General features: G+C 41.4%; 2 protein-coding genes across 2 annotated transcripts in view; one reads left to right on the top strand and one right to left on the bottom strand.

Moving 5' to 3' along the window:
* The window catches only part of LOC310984413 (interferon-induced protein 44-like), a 53,195-nt gene that overhangs the window by 21,415 nt on the left and 18,454 nt on the right, over nucleotides 1–13,326 (top strand). The window lies entirely within an intron of this gene.
* The window catches only part of rabgap1l (RAB GTPase activating protein 1-like), a 114,374-nt gene that overhangs the window by 3,697 nt on the left and 97,351 nt on the right, over nucleotides 1–13,326 (bottom strand). Inside the window, exons 20-25 of the mRNA XM_083969609.1 lie at nucleotides 6,668–6,760; nucleotides 3,234–3,344; nucleotides 2,630–2,734; nucleotides 1,703–1,786; nucleotides 1,449–1,520; nucleotides 342–542 (exon numbers count right to left, since the gene is read on the bottom strand). Of these exons, the coding sequence (XP_083825735.1) occupies nucleotides 342–542; nucleotides 1,449–1,520; nucleotides 1,703–1,786; nucleotides 2,630–2,734; nucleotides 3,234–3,344; nucleotides 6,668–6,760 (666 nt within the window). The remainder of the gene's footprint in view (nucleotides 1–341; nucleotides 543–1,448; nucleotides 1,521–1,702; nucleotides 1,787–2,629; nucleotides 2,735–3,233; nucleotides 3,345–6,667; nucleotides 6,761–13,326) is intronic.

The raw sequence follows: 13,326 nt of genomic DNA on the forward strand, positions 1-13,326 counted from the left end.
ACGGCTCTGCTCCGCCGTTCTAAAAATAGCTTGCATCGACAATTAAAGGTAACGAACCTACTGCTATGACTTTAGGGATTATGGCAATGGGCCAATTTGCCAAAATGTTGAACTATCCCTTTAACACATCTCCATTCATACATGAGCAAATGCATGTGGTGCATAAGTTTGTTCAGGTGCTTTAGTGTTATGTTATGTCAAGATAGGATAATAGGCTAATAAAGCACTGAGGGTTCAGTAAACTCAGTGATGTTAATACAAAATTAAATTATCTACAGTAACAGTTGCTCTGCAATAACGATCATTATTGTTACTGATGTTACTGATTTCACGCTGCTGACCTGGATGCGACACTTGGCCTCCACCAGCTGTAGTTTAGTCTGAGCCAGCTCCAGCTCCAGGTGCCTCAGCTGCTCCTTCAGCCCGTCCTTCTCCTCGTCCAGCGGCTCCATCGATGTCTTGTCCCTGCCAGGAGACGAGGCCTGGAGGCCACCCAGGGTGTTGAACAGGTCCTTACAGTGATCGCAGCCCATTACTTTATTCTGCACAGGCACACAAACATAAATGCATCAGCAGAGATTGGTGATGGACATACGTGTGTGGAAATGTGACAGGTTCATGTTCTAGCACAAACATAGATGCATCAGAAGCTGTGCTGCAGCAGGGAAGCACATCTGGTCTGGCAGAACATATTCACGGCATGTGTTTCATTTACAGGCAGTAAAACATCAATAACAAACTCTCAGGCTCGATGCAAAAAGTGATGGATTTATTTAGTGCGATATGGCCTGATCTTGTGTGATGCATCTCTTCTTTTTATTCAATTTTTTTTGCTTTTGCTTGGAGGCATCAAAACCTGTATTTTTCCTTTGTTTATTTCTCCATCGAATCATTGCTCAAAGTGAAATTTAGCATGTTAAATCAGTCAATCACAAACTCCGGAGTGGTTATATTATCTACATCTGATCTTTCTTTGTATCCATTCTGCTTACAATGTATTGACTGTAAATCTGAAATTTAAAGAGTGTGTGTCACATTAGCATCTGCAGGTGTTGCAGTAACACTGACAAACACAGATCCCATCTTGTGTTTTGTCCCACAACAACAGCAGCATGTTTCTGAGTGATGTCCTGTTGCAATACTGTACATATTATTATCAGGGTAAATCAGACTGTCTTCATTGTTATCCAGGTCTAAGATCCAACCCCTCCACACCCAAAGGACACAGGTCTTACAGGACTAAACTGTGGTACGACTATTTGTACAATCAAGTTGTGTATGGGTGTGATGAGCCAATCTGGGCTTGTCTGGCTGCTTCATGTGCACTCAAAGACAAACAGTTCCAACAAAGTCCTTCATCTTGTGATGCAACACATAGTGGCTAAGTCTCCACACTGACAGCAGCCCTCCACACTACAGTAGCTGTGCATTAAACACTGTGGTCTCACCCTGACGATGTCCAGCTCTTCTTTTGTTGCTGCCTGCTGCTTCTCTAGCCTGGTGCTCAGCTGGGAGCAGATCTGAAACACAGAGGGAACGTCATGTTATATAAGAGGTGAAATGTTTGAACCGCAATAAGAGATGCACTGAAGAAAAAATAAAACTCTTTTGTCCAGGGAGAAAAAAAAATCAGTAGGCTGATGTCATATTTTCTACCAAAACTCTTTACATGCTCATATGAATCCACACACAAATGTCAAACCTGTTTGTATTCAGCTATGATTGCTGTGGTTTTCTTGATCTCCAGCTCTGCTTTCTCCAGCTCTCTCCTGAACACCTCCTTCAGCTGGGGGAGAGACAACATAACAATGTAAGATGGGATATTACTGAAAGGACACTATGACAGAGCATTTTCACATACATGTATTCAAATGGATGTCAATGAAATACATCTGGTATCAATTATGAATCATTCAGTTAAACTGAATTGTCCTTTAAAAAAAAAAAGGTTCATAACTCTTAATTACAATAATAATGGCCACTTTGGTGATCAATAATGAGTTGATAAGCAACATTTTGACCATAGGATACCTCTCACACCTAAAGTAAATTTACAGCCGGGGCCATGTTGCTCCTTTTTAGTCTAATTTCTTCTTCTTTTAAGTCAGGTTGTATTATACTGGTATAGTGAAATATCAATGCAATGAGTTCTCCAGCTCTGAGAGGGTAAAAAAAGGCCAGAATTTGTCATTGAGGGTTTTAATTGAGTTGTTGATCAACACTTATTACACATTCTCTGTATCATTTAGAATAGAAAGATATAAGCTTATATGTTTTGCAGACAGCATCTTTGAATCTGCTGTAATTACTCGGCATACATGTTCTCTTTGCCAATGCGACTTATAACGATGATAATGAGCCACTGTTGTTGTTATTTTTCTTTGGTCGTCAACAGAAGCTGATTAATGTTGTTAATTACAAGTTGTGCATTTCAATGGCATAAGGAAATATAACAGCAAGGCCATTAAGCTGAGACACGTCCTGTGTTACCTTCTGAAGATATATTTTGTATTCTGGAGTACCATACCAACGCTTAGACTGAAGAGATCCCTACAGTAAACCAATTCACCTGCAGTTTGTTAATGAGCTGAACGAGATGGAGGCACAGTAAACAGAGGACGGATGTTACCTGAGCCGTCTCCTCCTCCTGCCGTCGCTTTTCCTCCTCGGTCTCCACCAGACGTTGCTTAGTGCTCAGCAGCTCTTTGTTCAAAACATCGGCCTTGTCTTCTGCCTGAATGCACATACACACACAGAAACACACTGAGCATGTAGCACAGCACCATTTTCACACGCCACAAACACATTCAAACGCAGTCCGAGCTGAGGCAATGAGAGATGCAGCTTTGGGGTTTAATAGACCAACTCATGTTCAGAGCCTTCAGCATTAACTCACTGACACAGCTCCAGAGATTCACACTGAGAGCTGCCCAGTGGAGCTGCAGTGTGTTTAATATGAGGAAGGGCTTGGATGTTTTGCTGCTTACAGCTACATCTGTCTGTTGATATTGCTGTCAGAGTGGGGTGTTTTTTTTTTTTTATTCTCTCAACTTCTGAAATAAAGTCAAAAAAGGACGTGCATTTGGAGTATTTTATTCTCCTCATTGTGAATATAACCAGCGGTGGGAGTTGGAAACAAACACTGCATGTAAACACGGTTTTACTGAACAAAGGACAAAATCCAACAAGTCATTACATCCCGACTTCGCTTTAAATAACAGGTGCTGCGTTACCTGGTCGAGATCGTTCCGCAGTGCGATCTTACTGGTGACCAGCTCATGGGCCAAGTCGTCGTTCTCCTGTTCTAGTCGCATGCTGGCCTCCTGAAGACGACGGTTCTCCCTCTGCACACACAAACAAGACACACACAGAGTTACAGAATCCATTACTGTCAGAAATCCTAATCAAAATACACACATATTGAACGTGAGATGCATTTATATAAAGACAACAATCTCTTTCTGAAAACATTTTTTTTTCTTAAATACATCTTATTATGAGTTTGTGTTATGAATCCTCCATTTGCTCCTCTGGGTTAAGGTTTAATCTGCTGACCGTGAATCACCATGCAGTAAAAATTTAAAAAACAGCAGAATTTTTCACTTCTGATGTAAAAACAGTTGACAACCAAACAATATTTCCTGATTCTATGGGTTTAGAAAAAGGCAGAAGCGCCACTGCAGCCTTAAAATCAAAATACGACTACACACAAACAGACACACACATTAATTTAACGTCCGCATTGTAGACCATTAGTGGAGTCTCATGACTGCTGGTCTGCCAGTAAAGAGTCTCACATGACAGCCATGCCTCAATGGGACGACATAGTTGTCACGGTTGCGAGCAGCCCACCCTTCCACCCACACACACAATCACACACACATGCATTAAAATACATGTGCAGAAAAAAGGGAGTTTTAGCCGATCTGTGAAAATAAAAACTGTAACAGCGCACAGAGGGTGTTCTCCAGTAAACATCTCTCTGCTGCATTATATCATACATCACACCAACAGACATCAGTGGGAAGAAGGTTAAAAAAAAGAAAAAAAGTCCTGCTTTCCCTGGGAAGAGCCCTCATGTGGCTCCTCAGTTTCTATAACCGACTTCCTGCATGCAGTGAAGTGGTGAGTTTAATTTGGGCGCACAGAGGAAAGTCCTACATTGTCTCAGTTAGTGGAGAGGGGAAAGTCTCCTCTGCTGCAGCTGTTGCACATGTTATGCTTCGGACTGATGAACAGCTACAAATCTACACGAAAATCTTCAACCTCACCGACTGAACAGAAATCAGAGCCAGACAAACTCCAAAAAGTCAAAAACCCATTGTTAATGTCATCAACCAATGTTAAAGCATAATAAAACGTAAAAAGTGCTTCCTAAACCTCTGATAATAAAAGGTGAGGAGGAAGAAGAGGCAGCTTACCGTGCTGCTGTCCAGAGTCACAACAACAACGTGTTCATATCGAGCCTCCAGCAGCACAGACTAAAGTTAAACTCATGATCCTGGCAGGAGTTTCCCTTCTCTCTCTGACACTTCACAGCTCTTCACTCTCCCTCCCTCTCACTCACTCTCCCCTTTTTTAAAGGCTTGGTTGTTTTGTATTAATATAAACACTGAAAGCAGCCAAGAAAAAGAGCAACTGCCCACAGAAGTCACACCTACATTTTAGAAATGAGCACATGAGACACGCACAAACACAAACACACCCCAAACAAGGCGACGAACCCTGGAGGATAAAACCGTACAAAAATCGTTGACTTACAATTAAATTTTTAAGCGATCAAAATCCAAGCGGTCGTTCCTTCGTGTGCAGTTTAACCCTGTGCTAAGTTACAAGTGGCAACATTCCTCCTTTGTGTCTTTTTGTCCTCTTGCTCTGTAACAAAGTCTTTCCACTCGCTGCAGAAGACGTGGCTCTGATCCAACATCTTATCTACAATAAAAGTTCCTTCCTTCCCTCCACAACCAGCCGCGTACACGGCTCTGCTGTGTGCCACAACATATCACTTCTGCCTGAAGGGAAAAAAACAATGACATGACTTGATGTGTATGTGTGTGTTTTTTTGTTCTTGTGTTGCAAGTTCTCCTGGTTGTTTGTGTGTATTCCCTCACAATTACCACTTAAGTGATATTTCATCATGAAGGCAGCCTAATTATTGTTTGTACTTGAACTTTCAAAATTATACAAGGAAACAAGCCAGTTGCTGAATTTAAACAGTGTCTTCTTGAGTTTATTCAGTCAGGGCCAGAGGAATTTCATTAGTCATGTTAAGGCCAATCTTTTAAACCTCCAACGCTAATCATGGTGGGGTTTGGTTTAAAAGTGGGTGGGAGCAATGAAACAGCAAACAACTCTGGGTGATATAGTTGTCATACACCAATGCATCCCCTTCATATCTTAACAAAGATGTTCTTGTAGGTCAAAATTCACTGGTTTCCAGCTATAGGGTACAAAAGGCTACTCCACCTATTAACTGCTGCTGAGTGCTCCCTTCACTTTCCTGTAAGGAACTGCATTTATCACAATTGGGAATGAAGGTTTTAACACCAGTTTGCACTCGACAACTTGTGTCAGCATCAGCAGTTTAGTGTGCGGAGAATCACACAGGACTATCTGTGTAACACAATAAGAGCTTTCCTCTCTGCTCAGATGGAGCTGTGAAGTTTATAACTTAGCTGGCACCACAGGCTGTAACTCCTTTAGGGAAGATAAGACTTCATAACTTATAAACTTGTTTGCTTGAAAACTTCTTGTCAAAAAGGAAAAAGGTAAAAAAAAAAAGTGGAAACTGAGAAATGACGCATACTTTCTACATACTACATAAGCAGTGGGTGTACACGTCAAAGATGAACTCGGAAATTCTGAACTGTTCCTTTAAATTTACATAAAGTCTGCAGACAACACATTTTTTTTACCTGAATAGCTTTAATTTAATCTTTCTCATTTCAAAGCCAAATTTGAAAATAAAGACTTTAACTATAGTTCAAGAGGATGTGACAGATTAAAACCAAGGAGGAGAGAAAGGAATGGCTAAAATTAGACAACATTCGATACAAGCGATGCTGTCTATTGACTGTTTGAGTTGGTGTGAATGATGCTTGTGTGTAAATCTGCCTCACCTCTCCTGTTTTCACCTTTTGAAGTATCAGACAAGATAAAGTCGCAGCAGCTAAACCTCTCTGACAGCATCCCGGCAGCTTTGCCCAAAAATACATTTCATAGCTGCCTGGGTCAAGAGCGATGAAAGTCAGCACCGCTGCGCTGCCAGAACGGTGTCACAAACATTAACGAAGGAAGAGTCTGACGAACTGACTCGTGCTCACGAGAGTTTTCTAATCTTAGAAATGTGGTTTATTTTAACAAACACAGCTCCTTACAAGAATCCTGAATTTTTTATGACCTAACCACAACAAAATCACAGCGTTTTAGTCACATTATTGAAGAGCAAAGTGATTTTTTTTTTTTTTACCGACTGTAAGACTGAAATCTGAGAGGTTATTCAATTAAAACACACAGGAGACAAAGCTGCTCCCACATGAATAAACTGCATGTGCTAATGAAACAAAAAAATATGAGTTTTTAAATTCAATACCCAAGTGATAACAGAAAGTAAGATTTGTGTGTACTGTCTGTGTTATGTGTATGTGTCAGTGCATGTCGTACGTACCTGGTATCTGTCGATGGGGTCTTCTTGTTGCAGCTGGCTCTCTCTCAGTGTCTGATACTCCTTCTCAAACTTCTTCAGCTTTTTGGTTGGAACCTGAAAACAACAAGAGAGTTGTTGACATGATTTCACTGTAAACTTCACGATGCGCCCTGCTTGATAAAAACTTATCTTAAAAAGCCCATCCTACAGTAGCTGTTTGTGAGTGAGGGGGAGAGTGTGTGTAAGTTTATTTGGAGTGAAACAATTAACTTTGATGATGCTGAGTAGTCCTCATTCCTGGTGATTTTTTTTTTTCTTAGTGGGAACCAACATATTTTGACATTTTAGCAGAAAGGTGGACTTTGATGCGAGCAGCAGAAAATGTTTCAGTGATGACATCTCCAATATCAAAAGACAGTGAAAAGGTAGAGAGAAGACATAAACCGATATTATCATAACAGCAGGTCAAAACTACTTGAATGTAGCTTCTGATATATTGCGGAGTTGTGGTTTTTTCTACATCTGTGACCTCAACATGTTGCATAAAGTCATGATGTTAAAATATGAGAGATGCACATAAGACGTATTAACGAGGCACATCACAGCACATCTGACTGCTCATCAGCTGGTCGCCATCATTCTGGGAAACCAGCTCGGACGTCAGAAGCTGTCGGTTCACACTGTGAGCTACACGACCCACGTGTCACTCAAAGTCATTCATTTCCTCCTGAGATGAACAGAAAATAGGATGACGTGTAGTCTGTGTGTCTTGTGATGGGGGTCATTTGCTATAATTAAAGCCAACAGGATGCGTACTTGTACTTTGCCCGCCCGTGTTGCTACCCATTAGAAATTCACAGAAGTCGCTCTATCTGTAATCTCAATGTAAACACACTCTACTAAACACAGGACTGCCTTATGTCCACATCAAAAAAATACAAATATAATTTTTTTCTGGTTTGTTTAATCTTTTACCGTAGCGCAAGGAAACTTCTAGCCTACTGCATATTATCTAAACAGATGTGGTTTTGTCTTTCAAAAGTCTTTCAAAAGACAAAACGATCATACGATTAAAACTGCCTTGAAAGATTTCTCCAGCAATGTTATTAATTGCCTGTGTGTATGTGTGTGTGTCTTGTTCAGGTGGGAGGTAATGTTATCTCCTCTGTGTGGAAACAGCGTTGCCATAGTACCCACTGTTAGGGCTGGGGATTCCAGGTCAATCTCAGTCACATGACCTCTCCTCTGAGACTGGCATATTATGTGTGTGTGTATGTGTGTGTGTGTGTTTGTGCTCTAGTGGTTGTTTGAATCAAGTCAAGCAACTGATTAGGTATTATAAAAGGTACCTGCTGTTTATTTCTGTATTTGTTCATGGTTATATATGAAGAGGAAACTGAAAGGAAGCGGAATAAAACCGGTCATCGATTCCAGACAAATGTGTCACATGAGTCAGTGTTGGGAGCAATCAGAGGGACACACTCTGCATCTATCTGAATATCCTGCTGTAATAAATCAATAAATGCCCTTCCTTTCTGCTTCATGTTAAACTCATGTATTTCCACATAGTCTGCTGCATCTTATATGACATCTATTAATAATCTATAAAGCAACCATTACAATTTTATGATGTTTTCCTTTTGATTGTTTTTTTTCTCGCCTCTCCCAGTTCTCCACAAACAAGCCATTTTTCCTTCTTTTCTTTTTCTTAGTCAATCACTTTGACTGTGTTCATCATTTACTGGGCTTGATAACAACATAACAATGACAAGACATCTAGCTGAGCTCTGGATCTACAGCATTTCATAATATTTGGTCCACATCAGTAATGACGTGTATGTTACTACAATGCCCCAATTCACAAACCAACTAACAATGTAGATAATTGAAACTGACACAGATACAGACAGATGCGGACTCACTACCTGTCCTCCTCACTAAACTGCAGGTTGACCCTTGACCTTTATGACCTGGGAACCACTGAGCTGAATGAAAGTCACCCTGTAATCTATCTGGCAGATAATAGAGCTCAGACCCATTCTGTTGTTATCTGTGTGGGAAGAAAGAGCAGCTTGGTCTCTACATGCTGCTTAATAATCAACAAAAACAATGGAGTCGAATTGGACGTGGTGTTCCCTTGTAAGGTATCAACAACACTGCCAGGGATGGGAGCTGGGATCTTCAACACACTTAAGTATTAAACACCCATGGTACAGTACAGAGAGTTGTTCTGGATGCACTGATCCACGTAGAGATCCAGTTTCACTTATCATGTTTTATCTGCAGCTAAAGATTGAGAAAGTGACACTCTGTGTTGCTGGAAATGGACGTTTTTCCTCCTTCTTTATGGTCTTTCTTGTCTGATAAAAGTGGCTCCTGAAGGACGGTGTGTAGGAGGTGAGTGAATTCACATGGCATCAACAATGTGTTAATATGCATGTAATATCTGTGTTTGAACTCCTTCCTAACCACTGTTAAAACTGTCATGATTTTAGTGTTTCCTCTAAAACATTACTCCTGTCTAAGTGGGAAAAGACCTCTGATAAAACACTGTGCCCCATTATGTTGAACTTAATCTCTAATCTGAAAGAGGAGTGCTGGTATTGTTTAACTGATGGACAAATAAGTCCAACCCAAAATTTACATTGCTCATGTTTCACATAGCTAAAAGCAACCAAAGCAGGCATCTCAAGATTATTTGATTACTTAGACGTGGTTTCTTTTGTTAACTTCTCTGACCAGTCTCTAAAAATTCTACATTAATGCCTAAAACATAAAAGGAAAATGCAAAAGACAGAGAGAGAGATGGAGAGATGGAGAGAATGACTTGACTTCCTGATACTTCACACACCTCCAGATTTGCAGATTTTTAGAGTTGAGCAAATGCACGCACAAAAAAAAAAAAACCCTTACTTGTGCTTTCACCTCCAGATTCTGCTGCAAACCACCTCAAGACAATGATTGTGTCATACTTTCCAACTCCTTGTTTTTGAAGACATGGTTTGTCACAGATTACCTGCAGGTTAATAAGCCCACACTGGCAAGTACACAAATATTATACACAAGCTGACATCTGTGTTTAAAACAACTTCTTTCTTTTCCTGTGTTTACAAGTTCAACATGTTTGAATCTTTGTAAAAATCCTAAATGCATCAATTAAACATAAACTGAGGCCTTAAAATACTGGACCCTGATTGGCCAAGAGGAGCAGATATAGAGATCATCGTCAGCTGGGGAGCAGCAGCTCAGAGGGATTCAGTGTTTTACTCAAGAGCACTTCAACATGTCAGGGCATTTAACTTGGTCCGCCTTGCTGATAGAAAATATAAACCTTAAAGCCGCCCTTCACTATTAACGCACACAATTACACAACACAGGAAAGAGTTTAACCTCTTTTTTTTGCTTAAGTGTGAAGCTTAAGTCACACGAGCAGAAATCATCGACAGCGAGCTGAGATCTAGCTACTGATTATGCAACCTGCTGCTCTCCAACACCCCTAAAACACACAAATACTACGGCACGACTGCGTAATGAAATGCAACACTAAACTGGGCTGTGCTCACCTGTTAGAGGCAAGGTTTTTATTCAAACATACAGACCCGCTACTGCTACAATCACACTGGATCCAAAACTCCATGACCTCTCTGCAAAAACTACATCAGAGAGCTTCAGTTTCTCTCTATATGTTCCATTTCACTAATTTGTCATTGTTTGTCACTCTACTTGGATTGAAAACCACCTGAGGTAATGAATAATGGGATTTTTCTGATATTCAGTGGCTTTCTCTAATATATCCAAATCCCTCAGTTCAGAAAGGCTGCTGCCCTTTGCACTGACATTTTGTTTTCATTGTGTAGCTGACATCTTTACCCAGCCTGTTTAAAAAAAAGTTACAGTTGTCAGATCACCCAGTTACCGTCCAACAGTTTCACAGGAAAAAGTGTCGAGTGTCAAAATCCCTAATATTTTTAGACATTCCCAGCAACATGAGGACGACATCTCAAACCTCATATTCCTGAAATTCCTGGGGCAGAGCTAAGCCTGCCGAGCTCAGATACAACCATCAACTGTGTGCAAGGCTCAGTGTCTTGCTCAAGGCCACCTCACTAACACACAACTTTGGATGTAAATGCTACGAGGCCAGATTGAGGACAGAGGGGCCCTGCTGATTCAGGTAATGCGATTAAAAGACGCCTGGTGCCACGAGTAGTGGTACTAGGCCCACTTTAAGATTTCTGACCTGAATCCCTGCAGCAAAAAATGGAATTGGTCCCAAACCTCTAAGCTGAAATCACAGGCGGTGGTGCCATTCTCCGTGTTATACTACCAGGAGTGTGTGTGTGTGTGTGTGTGTGTGTGTGTGTGTGTGTGTGTGTGTGTGTGTGTGTGTGTGTGTGTGTGTGTGTGTGTGTGTGTGTGTGTGTGTGTGCGCATGTGTATGCATGGAGGGTGATCTGCTCTTACATAAAGTGGTTGTCCAAGAGTTTGAATATTTAAATAAGGACAAAGGCAACTGGACATCTGAAGAAAAAACTAGGCCATGCAATTCAATTACACCCACATACACCCACACACACACACACATACACACACACAAGGTCTCCATTGATTCCAAACTTATGTCGGTAATTGAAACAAACTGACAGTCACAAACCGGCAAAGCACAAAGCACTGTGACCTTAAAGGTCAGACACACACTACACTACAGTCAGAACAACACAGCACAACCCACACACATCTACTGTGTACGAGTATACACACCATCGACCGCATGGAAGGAAACATGTAGTTTCTGTTCAACCTGCATTTCCCACCATTGATATAATTAAAGTCATAAGGGCTGCTTGATTCAAAGAGCAACATCACACGAAAAAGAAAAGAAAAGAAAGAAGCGGACGAGTTCCTCTTTCCATGTTTCTTATCTAAAAGTGCAAGAGATGGTCAGAAATGAACAGAACACTAAAAAAAGAGAGAGGAGAAAGAAAGAAAGAAAGAAAGAAAGAAAGAAAGAAAGAAAGAAAGAAAGAAAGAAAGAAAGAACAGACCTACCACCGATCTGGGCAGTCTGAGAGGTCTGGAGTGGGCGACCAAGCGAGCCAGGGCGTCCTCCTCGCCCGGCCGGTCCACAACATGAGCGTCGTACGCCACCATGATGGACACCTCCTGCATCATCTTTGCTCCTGCTTGTCTCGCTCCGAGCAGCAGGGAGGAAGAGAGGATGAAGAAAAAAGGAGGAGGAGGAGGTGGAGGTGGAGATACTGCTGCTGACAGGTTTTTGCTTCTCTATGAGTGTGGAGGAGGCGGCTGGCTGCTTTCAAGAGTCCCTCAAGAGCTGAGCCCCGCCCACCGAGAGGAGGAGGAGGAGGAGGAGGAGGAGGAGGGGCAGGGGAGGGAGCGAGAGGGCAGTACAACACACCTGTTTGTCTCCCTCTCTCCCTCTGTAACGCTAGAAGTGTGCGACAAAGGAGGATGAGTTTGCTTTTTCCTCCTCTCCACTGACTGACTACTTCCCCCTCACTCATTTGAGCCTCTCTCTCTCTCCTTCCCTCCCTTCCGCCCTCCCTCCCTTCCTCTCTCTTTAGGTTTCTGTCTAGAGGTTTTGTGTTTTTTTTTCTTTTTTTATTTCCTGCTGCTGGTAAAAATAGAGATAAAGACCTGTTTACACGTCTCCACTGTGTGTGAGTGTGTGTTTGAAGTTAAGAGAGATAGGAAGGAAGTTGTCAGATCAACCACAGTGACTTGTCGTTGACAGTTGCACATCGTTCCAACGGCAAAAATCCAGGAAGTGGAGTGAAAGCAACTAAGAGGCTGTTGTGTGGATGATGCCTGAATACTACAGCAGCATCCTCCCAAAAATAAAACTATCTGGAAACCTCTTAGGAAACATTCCCCCTGGTTCACTAACAACCGTGGGTTCATCTCTCCGTGTTTCTCTTCCTGTGTGTCTTTTTATGCTACTGTGTTTTCTCTCTGTCATCAGATAAATTGCTGGTTTCTGATTCTGCACTTCCAGTTATGGATTAATTGCAGTTTGCTGAAATCTCCTTTATGCAAATCCTGTGCAAATAACAGAATGATAAACTATTTAAACTTGAAATGAAAAGTTTATTTAAAAGGAAAGCAATGGTAGAAAATAAAAGCCAACAAATAACCTTTGCTCTAAATTCATTTCAAATTCCTTAAAGGAGATATTATGCCCCCTTTCCACAAATTAAAATAGTTCCCAGGTGTTTTAAAGACATATCTATCTGTGACATGCTTTGGTCAAAATACCCCAAGGATCAAACATCACAGCTCTTTCCATTCTCTCAAAACAGCCCTGTTCAGAACGGCTGGTTTCAGAGCCTGTCCCTTTAAATGCAAATGAACCACTGCTTGCCCCGCCCCCTCTACTGGTCCCAGGTAGGGATGGGGATATGCAAATTCGAATCCTAGTTACATCACTGGAAGACAACTGAGGGAACAGCTCGTAAAACCACATGGATTTCAACCTAGTGAGCCTGCACATTACAGGTTTTTTGTCAATTCTCACATTTTACTGGCAGGAAGGTAAGACAAACACCCAAATATATGTTAAAGAGCCTTCAAAAAGTGATATTTCCATTAGGCTATATGTTTCCTTAGCAAACAGGTGTGACATGTTCTAAACACAAATCAAAAAAATCAAATAGTTAATGATC

The sequence above is a fragment of the Trachurus trachurus genome (assembly GCF_905171665.1).
Source record: "Trachurus trachurus genome assembly, chromosome: 4".
Lineage (NCBI taxonomy): Eukaryota > Metazoa > Chordata > Actinopteri > Carangiformes > Carangidae > Trachurus > Trachurus trachurus.